The 14,277-nt window shown below is 44.0% G+C and overlaps 1 protein-coding gene across 1 annotated transcript in view; it reads left to right on the top strand.

Moving 5' to 3' along the window:
• LOC149465141 (vomeronasal type-2 receptor 26-like) overlaps nucleotides 1-14,277 on the top strand; it is a 52,364-nt gene that overhangs the window by 35,430 nt on the left and 2,657 nt on the right. Inside the window, exons 6-8 of the mRNA XM_089673612.1 lie at nucleotides 652-1,440; nucleotides 6,615-6,842; nucleotides 11,675-11,773. Of these exons, the coding sequence (XP_089529738.1) occupies nucleotides 652-1,440; nucleotides 6,615-6,842; nucleotides 11,675-11,773 (1,116 nt within the window). The remainder of the gene's footprint in view (nucleotides 1-651; nucleotides 1,441-6,614; nucleotides 6,843-11,674; nucleotides 11,774-14,277) is intronic.

Genomic DNA, 14,277 nt, shown 5'->3' with positions numbered 1-14,277 from the left:
CCAACACAAATTCCCCAACATTAAAAAAAATCTCCCTCCCCAGCCCCCAAAAAATACTCCTCCCAGAACAAATGATCTCCCCAAATCCTCCCCCAACTACAAAAAAATGTAGTTTAGTCATGGTTTATCTAGTTTATCCAAATCATGGTTTATCCAGTCATGGTTTATATAGTCATGGTTTATCCAGTCATGGTTTATCCAGTCATGGTTTATCCAGTCATGGTTTATCTAATCATGGTTTATCCAGTCATGGTTTATCCAGTCATGGTTTATCCAGTCATGGTTTATCTAATCATGGTTTATCTAGTAATGGTTTATCTAGTCATGGTTTATCTAGTCATGGTTTATCCAGTCATGGTTTATCCAGTCATGGTTTATCTAGTAATGGTTTATCTAGTCATGGTTTATCTAGTCATGGTTTATCTAGTCATGGTTTATCTAGTTTATCCAAGTCATGGTTTATCTAGTTGTAGTCACATTCAGCTGGACCTGTTCTGTGATGTTGAAGATGTTCTGTAGATTCACAAGCCACTTTTTCAGAAGTGAAGGAGAAGTTTGGAAAAGCTTTGAATCATCCATGACATTATGGAACAAGTCCAGCTAAATGCAATAACTACCACAACCTCTCTCGTGTTTCTTGTGTCTCTTCAGATCAGCCATCGAGTTACCGACCCTCTCCTGAGCGATAGAGAAAAGTTCCCAAATTTTTACCGCATCGTTCCTAGTAGCTGGGTTTGGTATGAGATGGTTATAAAGGTCCTAAAACTGTTTAGATGGAGTTGGGTCGGAATCATCACATCGAATGATGGCACCGGAGAAATGGAACTGAGGGAGCTGAGAAACGAGATGACCAGACACGGGATCTGTATAGAATTTGTCATCTACCTGACCAAGAATGTGGACATTAACAGACGGAGAATGATGATTATTGAGAAGTCAACCACCGACGTTGTTGTAGTATGCGGCCATTTTTTAATTGAATATCTTGTCTTTTGTACAGAATCCAAAGCTCTGAGAGAAAATATCACATTAATTCTCAATCAGTCATGGAATGTAATTTCATATCCAGAGGTCATTCTAATGGAAACCTGTAACTGTAGCTTATTACCGATCTATCCTTCCCGCTACATTCCAGGATTCGATCTTTACATGGAGAACCTACATCCATCCAAACGGCCAGCCGATCCATTGCTGGAAGATATTTGGCTCTCAATGTTCAACTGTCTGTCTTCTAATGAAGCTAAAAATAAGATGTTCAGATTTTTAGGTTTTCTTCCTAATGTCACCTGCACTGGGCGGGAACAGATCGCATATCGATTCAGCAGAAAGCATGGCTCAGAGTTTTATTCCATCTACAGTGCGGTGTACGCTCTGGCTCGGGCTTTGAACAATATGAAACTAAGTAGAAATACGTTTGGAAAGTATGGATTAGGACGAAAGGTACGTTTATTTTCTATGTTTATCTTTTCCTCTAGAGCAGGGGTGCCAGACTCAATGTCATCGCGGGCCGAGTCAGCGTTATGGTTGCCCTCAAAGGGCCGGTTGTGTCTGTAAGATTGTATAAATGTATCTACTCGTTATCATACTAAATGGTTGCCTCTGCATTCACATTGTATTGGTTTTAGTAATACCTAGTGTTGGACTTCATGTTCGACTCGAACATCGGTCATTCATGTGTTCGGTGTACACACGAGCGGTAAGGGTGTTCGGCATGCTGTTTGCCCGCCGCGCCCCACAATGCTCTGCGCCCTGACAGTGCATGGTGATTGGCTAAAGCAAGGCACCTGACCACAGGTGCAGAACACAATGACATCACAAGGGGGCAGGTTCACCTGGTTGATGTCACTGGGTGGCCCCACCCCTTAGATATTTAAGAGTTCTTTTTCCCTGAAGAAGGAGTGAAGACACACCGAAACGCGTTGATTATATAGAAGCTATCTCTGTAATCATATGTATGGATGGTGATGTTACAACATTTGTAATGGCTGGCCAAACATAGTCATACTGGGGATCCTTGTCATGCAATTATTACTTAGATGGTGATGCTGTACTATGACTTTGGATGACGTATTGTATGGTATGTCTACATGCTAAAATCATTTTTTGACACAATAAAAAGCTTGTACTTTTTACTAAGCGTTTTTCGGTATACATCTATGCCTTCAAAGTCCCAAGTCCTATAGGGGGTCCCCCCCTCTACCTGGTAACATCTAATGTTTCCAGTCACTGATATCCCATCATGTGTGGTCCAAATGAGCACCTGAGGACAGGAAACAATGAAATGTAAATACTCTGGGTGTCCGGGAAGGCTTTTATTGTAGAGAGTAAGCACACCACATAGCCAACTGCTTTTGCAATACGTTTGTATTAGGCATATATAGGACATACAATCAATATACAGAACATACAATCAACATACAGGACATATAATCAATATACAGGGCATACAATCAATATACAGGGCATACAATCAATATACACGGCATACAATCAACATACAGGACATACAATCAACATACAGGGCATACAATCAACATACAGGACATACAATCAACATACAGGGCATACAATCAACATACAGGACATACAATCAACATACAGGGCATACAATCAATATACAGGGCATATAATCAATATACAGGACATACAATCAACATACAGGACATACAATCAATATACAGGGCATACAATCGATATACAGGGCATGCAATCGATATACAGGACATATAATCGATATACAGGGCATACAATCGATATACAGGGCATACAATTGATATACAGGACATACAATCGATATACAGGACATACAATTGATATACAGGACATACAATCGATATACAGGGCATACAATCGATATACAGGACATACAATAGATATACAGGGCATACAATCGATATACAGGGCATACAATCGATATACAGGGCATACAATCAACATACAGGACATACAACCGATATACAGGGCATACAATCGATATACAGGGCATACAATCGATATACAGGACATACAATTGATATACAGGGCATACAATCGATATACAGGGCATACAATCGATATACAGGGCATACAATCAACATACAGGACATACAACCGATATACAGGACATACAATCAATATACAGGACATACAATCGATATACAGGACATACAATCGATATACAGGACATACAATCGATATACAGGGCATACAATCAACATACAGGACATACAACCGATATACAGGACATACAATCAACATACAGGACATACAACCGATATACAGGACATACAATCAATATACAGGACATACAATCGATATACAGGACATACAATCAATATACAGGACATACAATCGATATACAGGGCATACAATCAATATACAGGACATACAATCGATATACAGGGCATACAATCAATATACAGGACATACAATCGATATACAGGGCATACAATCACCTAGCATCTGACATGATGCATAATACAACAAAGATGTACATTGTTCAGTCCCAGCAAAGAACACGCATGCATATATGTGCAATCAGCTACCGGTAGGAGGTTCTTGAGGAAAGGGGTTTTTGGATCCCCAAAACGTTGTTTTTTTTCCTCCTCCTCCTCCTCTCTCTTTTCACCAGAGTCTGCCTCAGCTTTCTTTTGTTTTCTTTTTTTTATTCTTTTTTAGGTATTGTATTCCTGTTTGTATTTCTGAACATCAGCTCTCATACGTGTTACGTGTAGCTCATGTTATTCAACAATGGAGCGTCCATCTTTGTTGTGTTATGCTTGATGTTAGATAACATACAAACATCAGAAATACAATGATAGTCCTCTACTGACAAGTGAAGAAATAGCTCCAAAAACAATATTAATATTAAAAAAAATTATTATGTATCCAAATACAGTATCACTTTTCCAAGACTAAGTGCCCACATGGAAGAAAAATATATTTGAAATATATTTTAAGAATATTCTTCCCAAATATATTGACATATATTTGAAATGCTAAAATTTGGCCATATTGAATATATTTTAAAAAAAAAATATATATATATATACTGTATGTTGAAATGCGTTGTTTTTACAAAATATATGAAAAATATTTTTAGAATTACATTTCAAATATACTGCCTGTCTTTAAAATAAAAATCTACATTTTTAGAATGCATTTACAAATATATGTTTTGTATATGTTAAAAAAATTTGAAGAGTATATTTAAAAAATATGTATTTTTAAAAATATTTTTCATTTATTTTGTAATATAAAAAATTCACTTCAACATACAGTATATATATATATTCTCCATCCTGAAGGATTCTGCTGTGTGCTTGCAGCTGCCGGAGGAAAGTAGAGGAGGAAAGCCGGCATCACTGCTGGGTTGGGGGCACACTGGGGTGCCTGGGCAGTAGGAGGAAACATATAGAGCACAGGGAGGGTGATGGGTGTGGTGGAAGGGGGGCAATTACTGGAATTGATCCCCCGTATGGTTCTCTCTGCAGCAGCTGAAAGCCAGCGGGAGGGAGAGGAGAAGCTGGCTTTCAGCTGCTGCAGAGAGAACCATACGGGGGATCAATTCCAGTAATTGCCCCCCCCCACCATGCTTATCACCCTCTGTGCCCACGTCCGATTCACCCAGCTGTCTGGGACCCCTGCTGGCCTGGGCCCCATACAGGAGGGCTGGTGGTAGCTCCTTTTCCATGGCCTTGGCTGCACTGGTTCATTTCTGTCCTATCTACAGCATTTCTGTGTATCCTGTTACCAGTTCCTGTGCTTGGCTCCTTGTTACTGACCCGGCTTGCCTGTGACTACACTTGAACGCTACCTACCCTGACCCCGGCTTGTCTCTGGAATCTGTTCCACCATTACTGACCTGTTGGCCTGTATCCTGACTACTCTGCTGCCTGCTGCTTATACCTGGTCAGATCTTATGTTATGGACCCAACACACCTGACTCAGTTGCCTGCCTTGTTCTGTCTGCCAAGTGCTCCCTGACTAGTGTCCTGCCTACCTTCTCTGCCAGCCTGCTCAGCACCAGCAACCAGTCATCTGCCAGCCAAGCTCCAGCCAGTCTGCCCCTTGCCAGTCCTGGGTCTAATTCATCTGCCCATCATCTGATGTCTCTCCTGGTGCTGTGACAAGGTCATGTATAGCCTGGGGCAAAGATGCCAAATGGTGCCCCCCTCCCCAGAATGTATGAGCATTATGTGTCATCAATAGTCCCCTACCTTCCTTCCAAAAAAAATCTAAGCACTAATCTGCATGCTTACCCCAAGCATAAATTCTCTTTGCAAGCCAAATTCCCTTCAAACAAAAATCCCCACTCTTCCAGTACTCCTGCCAGCTTGTAGGTAGGCACTCTCTATGCAGCGCCCCCCACCTCACATGATACCAAAGAGCCCAGGGCAGCTGTCCCTCCTGCCCACTCCATGTCCCTGCCCTGGTGTCTCCTATTTGGCTCATCTTTGGGGAAGCACAAGTGACGTACCCGCTGGACACACTACAGGCACTTATACCCCACCGAGCTCTTGCAGTCACTGTCTCACTACCAGAGCTATAAGAAAGGCCTACCTCTTCATGTCAGGGTCTACCACCAGGTGTGTGACACTGTGACCAGGAGTCCTGGGGTTTGTTGTAGCCCAGAGGATTGTGGGGAATATAAGGGGCCTGCACCCACTGCTCAACAAAAAGGGATTCCACTAGACTACGAAATCCTAGATAACTAACGATAGGAAATGCAAATGCTTGCCCAACATATGGCTCCATCAGTGAGATGTGACTCCATCAGTGAGACATGTGATACCATCAATGAGACATGTGACTCCATCAGTGAGATGTGACTCCATCAGTGAGACATGTGACTCCATCGGTGAGACATGTGACTCCATCAGTGAGATGTGACTCCATCGGTGAGACATGTGACTCCATCAGTGAGATGTGACTCCATCAGTGAGACGTGATACCATCGGTGAGACATGTGACTCCATCGGTGAGACATGTGACTCCATCGGTGAGACATGTGACACCATCGGTGAGACATGCGACACCATCGTTGAGACATGTGACTCCATCGGTGAGACATGCGACTCCATCGGTGAGACATGGGACACCATCGGTGAGACATGTGACTCCATCGGTGAGACATGGGACACCATCGGTGAGACATGTGACACCATCGTTGAGACATGTGACTCCATCGGTGAGACATGTGACTCCATCGGTGAGACATGTGACTCCATCGGTGAGACATGTGACACCATCGTTGAGACATGTGACTCCATCGGTGAGACATGTGACTCCATCGGTGAGACATGGGACACCATCGGTGAGACATGTGACTCCATCGGTGAGACATGTGACTCCATCGGTGAGACATGTGACTCCATCGGTGAGACATGTGACTCCATCGGTGAGACATGTGACTCTATCGGTGAGACATGTGACTCCATCAGTGAGACATGTGACACCATCGTTGAGACATGTGACTCCATCAGTGAAAGCACAGAGCAAATAAACAGTATTTTACAAATGTGAACATTTTTACATCTAGTGTCAAAGTTGGTAGAGCGGTAATTTTTCATTTGACTCTGAAATGGTGAATTTAGAAGTAAGATGTTCCAGTAAATATCTTTTTCCTTTGAAAGCTGCACAGATATGTCCGGACGGTACACTACATGAGCACGGACAGAGAGGAGGTCTTCTTTAATGAGCGAGGAGAACTACCCATCGACATTTATTTAGGAAAGCTGATCTATTATGAACCTTCAGAGGGAAATGTTAAAATCAAGGCAGAATACATGACAAGCAGTTCGACTTTAGAAAAACAGAAGTGGGAAGATTTTTCCGGAGGGGTCCAGTGGAAATGGGGCAAAGTAAGTTTCCCCATGTTTCTGTATGGTGCAGTTTGATTTCTCATTCCAGATATTGATGGTCTAATGATAGGAAAGACTCAGCTATACACCACACAGGCAAAAAAAAAAAAAAAAAATTTCCAAACATGCAAGAGATTTGCAGACCTCCGAACATTGTAGAGCTCTATCTATAAGGTCTTCAGGCCAACCTCCGAGACCGCACTGAAGGACTCCAGGAAGCGGTGATACTTCTATAACTGATAATCAACGTGTGATATTCACATACATTTATATATTCATACAGATTTATCCAGTGTGCAGAAAATATATAAAATTCATAATTTTCTGGCTCCTGAATTGCTCAATTCACAATTCTCCCAATAAGACATCAACATTTGTGAATTAAAAAAATGAAAGTAAAAATCAGGCATGTAATGTATTTGGAGCGCAGGGAGAGAGCACACGGAGATTTCACGGATCCCAACATGTGGGCATTCATTGGGGATTTTTTCAGGGTACAGTCAATAGGTCCATTAGTCCACAGATCAACACCAGACACAGCAACACAGTAAAGTTCTCTGGATGGCAATATGGGAAAACAGGGGGCCGATAGTCTACAGGGTTCAACAGGACAGAGTGTTGGGGGTTCTTTGGGAATTGGGGTTCATGGGGAGAATTGGGGGAGAATTGGGCTCAGTCTTTCGGGTAGCACCGGGTTAGTCCACTTACTGGATGCGGGGAGCTGGACACAGAGGGTTACAGTCCACACAGGCAACACAGGGTCAATCCACACAGGCAGCTCCTGGCAGCGAAGGGCTATGTCCACCAGGCTCACAGGCAGCAAAGGGTTAAGTCCGCCAGGCTCACAGGCAGCAAAGGGTTAAGTCCATCAGGTTCACAGGCAGAAAATGGTTAAGTCCACCAGGCTTACGGGCAGCAAAGGGTTAAGTCCATCAGGTTCACAGGCAGAAAATGGTTAAGTCCACCAGACTTACGGGCAGCAAAGGGTTAAGTCCATCAGGTTCACAGGCAGAAAAGGGTTAAGTCCACCAGGTTCACGGGCAGCAAAGGGTTAATCCGCACAGAGAAGCTTCAGGCAGCAAAGGGTTAAGTCCGCCAGGCGAGAGATCCAGGCAGCAAAGGGTTAATCCACACAGAGCAGCTCCAGGCAGTGGAGAGTTAACCCCACACAGGGGAGGGATCCGGCAGCGACTGGCAGGCAGTGGAGCTCAGTGAGAGGAGGGGGATTGGATCAATGGGGAGGCTGGCCCGGAGCTCAGACCTCGCTCACACTAGCAGGGACGACAGTCAGGAGATCTACCCTGGGACCACGCTCTGCATTAAATACTTAGCATCTGGTTACCATGGCAACGGGCCCAGCTCCCTGTGTCTCCAGCCCAGCACAGGGAACGCAGCCTTTGTCCATGTCGGGCACAGAGCGCGGGAAGACGGGATCGGGACGTGCACATGGGGACAGGGAGCGGGGTGACAAGCGGGAGCCTGCACGTGGATTCCCACTGCAGAGGGGCCCACTTTCTGGCGTTGGCCAGGGGAGCAGGATGCTCTCTCAGCAGGGGGCCAGATTGCTGGCAACAGAAGAGCGAGGGGCTGTTGGGGGGGAGGATGTGGAACTGCTACCCATTCACACAAAAAAAAAAGTGTAGTGTAAAAAAAGACAGGAGACAATCTTTGATGAGTCCTTTATTAAAAATAAAAAAATTAAAAATGTCCCCCAAAGTAGATCCAATGCCAATCACAATGCCTGCCACCGGCACTACCCAAAAAAAGACCAAAAAAAAAGCGTTACGCTCTCAATGCCAGATCCTGCCGTCTGACAGCTGTGCCCCAGATGACAGTTCTTAAATACTGTCATGATGTCACAAGGGGTGGGGTTCACCCCACCCCCTTGTGATATTCTCACGCGCTGTGGTCAGGTGCATTGCTTTGACCAATCACAATGCACTGTCAGGGTGCAGTGCATTGTGGGGCACAGCAGATGAACGGCTGAACGCCCTTACCATCCATGTGTTCGCCGAACACACGATGGGCTAATGTTCAAGTCGAACTTAGGTTAGATTCCAACATGAAGCCCATCCCTATTCTGTGTATATACTCTTGAATTGTAGTCCTGTAATTCTTAGGAATAACTCCCTGAAATCTGTCCAAACAAGAGTCTAGTAAACATCCCGGTATGGTAAAACTTGAAACACGAAATCATAAATTACAATATAATAAATAATCATAAAAAATAATAATAATATAATAATAATACATTTTATTCAATAATGTAATCAAACCAAAAACACTGAAATGTGAAATAGAGCGCCAAGTTCGCCCATCGCTGAGCTCAGTCGCAGAATCGTTTTCAGTGTCTGATGAGGAATTTCCCCCACCAATCATTATCACTCAATTCTGCAAGTGGTTCTGATTTACTATCGCTGTTCTCTAGCCGGTCTAAAACCGCGTCTGACCTAAAGGGACGCTTTTTGGACGCCATGGACGTTTCTCAGTTTCCAGGCAGAAAGGGCGGTAAAAATGCAGGCAGGGCGCCGGACAAAGCACTCGGGACAAAATGTATGTGAAATGGTTGGATACAGGAATGTTATACTATGTGATTTTAGTGTATTTAGTGAATGTCACTTTTTTTACATTTTTGAAATTCCCGCCGGTTCCGTCCCCACGCTTGCAGGTGATTAGGGATTTCACGGCTTTACACCTGAAATATACAACCTTGCAGACGAGAGCTCGGAATGATATGTTTATTAGTGATAATACAATTGTATGAGAGCGCCCATGCCCCGCCCATGCCCCGCCTATGCCCCGCCCATCAGATGCTCTGATTAGATATGTGACAGTCCATACACTTATAGGGTTTTTCATGGCTTGTTGCCCACCTTTCTGCTTATCAGTTACACTCCACAATATTTGCCTTTTACACTTCAGGATATCTTATCGAGACATTTTGTCAAACATTCATCATTACTCGGCAGTTTTTGACAACTTACACAAACGTACATAAAATATCTTTTATAAGCCTTTGGAAGCAGCAGAAGCCATTTTAAATGCTAATGGAGCAGAATACATTCACTTAATGATAAATGATGGCAATAATAGCCATATCTAATATAATAAACCTTAATATACAGTGGGGATGGAAAGTTTGGGCACCCCAGCTAAAAATTTGTATTAATGTGCATAAAGAAGCCAAGGAAAGATGGAAAAATCTCCAAAAGGCATCAAATTACAGATTAGACATTCTTATAATATGTCAACAAAAGTTAGATTTTATTTCCATCATTTACACTTTAAAAATAACAGAAAACAAAAAAATGGCGTCTGCAAAAGTTTGGGCCCCCTGCAGAATTTATAGCATGCACTGCCCCCTTTGCCAAGCTGAGACCTGCCAGTGTCATGGATTGTTCTCAATCATCGTCTGGGAAGACCAGATGATGTCAATCTCAAAGGTTTTAAATGCCCAGACTCATCTGACCTTGCCCCAACAATCAGCACCATGGGTTCTTCTAAGCAGTTGTCTAGAAAACTGAAACTGAAAATAGTTGACGCTCACAAAGCTGGAGAAGGCTATAAGAAGATAGCAAAGCGTTTTCAGATGTCAATATCCTCTATTCGGAATGTAATTAAGAAATGGCAGTCATCAGGAACAGTGGAAGTTAAAGCAAGATCTGGAAGACCAAGAAAAATATCAGACAGAACAGCTCGCAGGATTGTGAGAAAAACTATTCAAAACCCACGTTTGACGGCACGATCCTTCCAGAAAGATCTGGCAGACACTGGAGTTGTGGTCACTATTCCACTATAAAGAGATACTTGTACAAATATGGTCTTCATGGAAGAGTCATCAGAAGAAAACCTCTTCTACGTCCTCTCCACAAAAATCATCGTTTGAACTTTGCAAATGAACATATAGACAAGCCTGATGCATTTTGGAAACAAGTTCTGTGGACCGATGAGGTTAAAATTGAACTTTTTGGCCGAAATGAGCAAAGGTACGTTTGGAGAAGAAGGGGCACAGAATTGAATGAAAAGAACCTCTGTCCAACTGTTAAGCATGGGGTTGGATCAATCATGCTTTGGGGTTGTGTTGCAGCCAGTGGCACAGGGAACATCTCACGAGTAGAAGGAAAAATGGATTCAATAAAATTTCAGCAAATTTTGGATGGTAACTTGATGCCATCTGTGGAAAAGCTGAAGTTAAAGAGAGGATGGCTTCTACAAATGGATAATGATCCTAAACACACCTGGAAATCTATGGGGGATTACATCAAGAGGCGTAAACTGAAGGTTTTGCCATGGCCTTCACAATCTCCTGACTTCAACATAATTGAAAATCTATGGATAGACCTTAAAAGAGCCGTGCGTGACAGACAGCCCAGAAATCTCAAAGAACTGGAAGACTTTTGTAAGGAAGAATGGGCAAAGATACCTCAAACAAGAATTGAAAGACTCTTGGCTGGCTACAAAAAGCGTTTACAAGCTGTGATACTTGCCAAAGGGGGCAGTACAAGATATTAACTCTGCAGGGGGCCCAAACTTTTGCAGACGCCATTTTTTTGTTTTCTGTTATTTTGAAAGTGTAAATGATGGAAATAAAATCTAACCTTTGTTGACATATTATAAGAATGTCTAATCTGTAATTTGATGCCTTTTGGAGATTTTTCCATCTTTCCTTGGCTTCTTTATGCACATTAATACAAATTTTTAGCTGGGGTGCCCAAACTTTCGATCCCCACTGTATATATATATGTATTAATCAATTTAAACACTCTTATTTAATTAGAATATATTACTATGATGTAGGATATAGTAAGGATCACTTTTATCCTTATACACAGGGAACGGAACCCAGAAGACGGCATCGGCCAGAGACGCTGCACGGGGGACATCACGGGACCGCAGGACCCCCTGGAAAGATCCAAGAGCAACGCTGCAGGGTAATCCCGAGTGTAGCTCGGGGGGGTTACCGCTTCTGGTACTGAAAGTTAACCCCGAGCTACACTCGGGAATACCGCCAGGGGGGTTAAGTGAGGAGTAGCGGCTTCAATGATCAATAAGTGGGAGGGGTGGCAGGAGACCAAAGCAGCAACTTACTAGCTAAAGTCACTATATGTACAGTTAAAAAGTATGTGAACCCCTTGGGATTACGTGGCGTTTTGCATGAATTGGGCATAAAATGTGCTCTGAACGTCATCTAAGTCACAACAATAGAAGAACACAGTCTGCTGAACATAATACTACACAAACATTAGATGTTGCCATGGTTTAATTGCACATAACATGTAAACATTCAGTGCAGGGAGGAAAAAGTATGTGAACCTTTGGACTTAATAACTGGTTGACCCTCCTTTGGCAGCAATAACCTCAACCAAACGTTTCCTGTAGTTGCAGATCAGACCTGCACAACGATCTGGAGTCATTTTGGACCACTCCTCTTCACAAAACTGTTTCAGTGTAGCAATATTCTTGGGATGTCTGGTGTGAATCGCTCTCTTAAGGTCATGCCACAGCATTTCAATCGGGTTGAGGTCAGGACTCTGACTGGGCCACTCCAGAAGGCGTATTCTCTGCTGTTGCAGCCATTGTTTTGTTTAATGACTTGTATGCTTTGGGTCATTGTCCTGTTGCATCACCCATCCTCTGCGGAGCTTCAGTTCTTGCAACTGTATAGTGGAGCTGCCCAGCATTATGGCTTTCAAAGTCCTAACATTTAGTCAGGTGTCTGTGGTAGTGAGCCCTTGTAGATCGAGTGATACCTCAGCCTGGAGAGGAAGTCCAAGAGAAGCAACCTTTCTCTATGGTTTCTTAGGTCAATAGAGCAGCATTATGTTTGGCTACACTGTGCCCATGTGATTGGCGGTGGCCATCTTGGGTCAGCAGGGTCTATTTAAGTTGAGAGAAGGAGAAGAAGCGCCTCTAAGTGCAGTATATCACTTTATTCAGGTTTAAAGGTAGGAACACTCACATAGTTGAGGTAAATAATAGCATAAAAACCATGGTATGGTGTAAACATCGGTCAGGTGGGTATACAGGGTGAAGAGCTGTCATCGGTGTGGAGTATATAGTAGTCAGCGTGCCGCTGGAGCGGCGTGGTGGCTGGAGGCAAACAGCTGTGGAGCCAGCCGGCGTGCATGTCCTCACTCAAAGCCGGGTGGAATGCATGCTGGAACGCAGCGACGGTGTGGTCGTGATAACGTCAGATACCCAAGGTGCACTGCGACGCGTTTAGGAGCGTTTCAGAGCATGCACTAGCCGGGAAAGGTGGAAGTGCGCTCCTTTATCAAGCAGCTATTTAAGTCCCTGCTCTGGAATTTCTGTGCGCTTCTAGTGTGTTGCCAGTGTAGGGAGAAACCCAAACCTGGGCCTTCTGCGGTGAGTAGCAATGTTTCTTCTTGCTGAGCCACCTGCTGGACAGCTCCCTTGACAACTATTTGGATGATCCTATCTTGACCTTGTTTTTCATGAACCTTGAACCCCTTGCTCCTCCCATGAACTTCCTGATATAAGCCATGTCTCTGCACTTCCTGTTTGCCAGATTATTGTGCTCTCCAGCCAGTATTTTGCTCCTTGCCTTCTCTGTTATTATTCATATTTTGCTATCACTTTTTATTGACCCTTGGCTTGTTCTCGACTACGCTTCTGCCTGATCCCAACCTGCAGCTGCTCCTTACCGACCTTGGCTTGTTCTCGACTACGCTTCTGCCTGATCCCAACCTGCAGCTGCTCATTACCAACCTTGGCTTGTTCTCGACTACGCTTCTGCCTGATCCCAACCTGCGACTGCTCATTACCGACCTTGGCTTGTTTTCGGCTACGCTTCTGCCTGATCCCAACCTGAGACCGGTCATTACTGACCTTGGCTTGTTCTCAACTACGCTTCTGCCTGATCCCAACCTGAGACTGCTCATTACCGACCTTGGCTTGTTCTCGACTACGCTTCTGCCTGATCCCAACCTGAGACTGCTCATTACCGACCTTGGCTTGTTCTCAACTACGCTTCTGCCTGATCCCAAACTGAGACTGGTCGTTACCGACCTTGGCTTGTTCTCGACTACGATTCTGCCTGATCCCAACCTGAGACTGGTCATTACCGACCTTGGCTTTGGCTTGTTCTCGACTATGCTTCTGCCTGATCCCAACCTGAGACTGGTCATTACCGACCTTAGCTTGTTCTTGACTACGCTTCTGCCTGATCCCAACCTGAGACTGCTCATTACCAACCTTGGCTTGTTTTCGACTACGCTTCTGCCTGATCCCAACCTGAGACTGCTCATTACTGACCTTGGCTTGTTCTCGACTACGCTTCTGCCTGATCCCAACCTGCGACTGCTCCTTACCGACCTTGGCTTGTTCTCGACTATGCTTCTGCCTGATCCCAACCTGCGACTGCTCCTTACCGACCTTGGCTTGTTCTCGATTACGCTTCTACCTGATCCCAACC

This window comes from Staurois parvus, unplaced genomic scaffold (genome assembly GCF_062004578.1).
Source record: "Staurois parvus isolate SC_StPar_1 unplaced genomic scaffold, SC_StPar_1.0 ptg000143l, whole genome shotgun sequence".
In the NCBI taxonomy this organism is placed as follows: domain Eukaryota; kingdom Metazoa; phylum Chordata; class Amphibia; order Anura; family Ranidae; genus Staurois; species Staurois parvus.
This window is presented reverse-complemented; position numbering and strand designations above follow the sequence as displayed.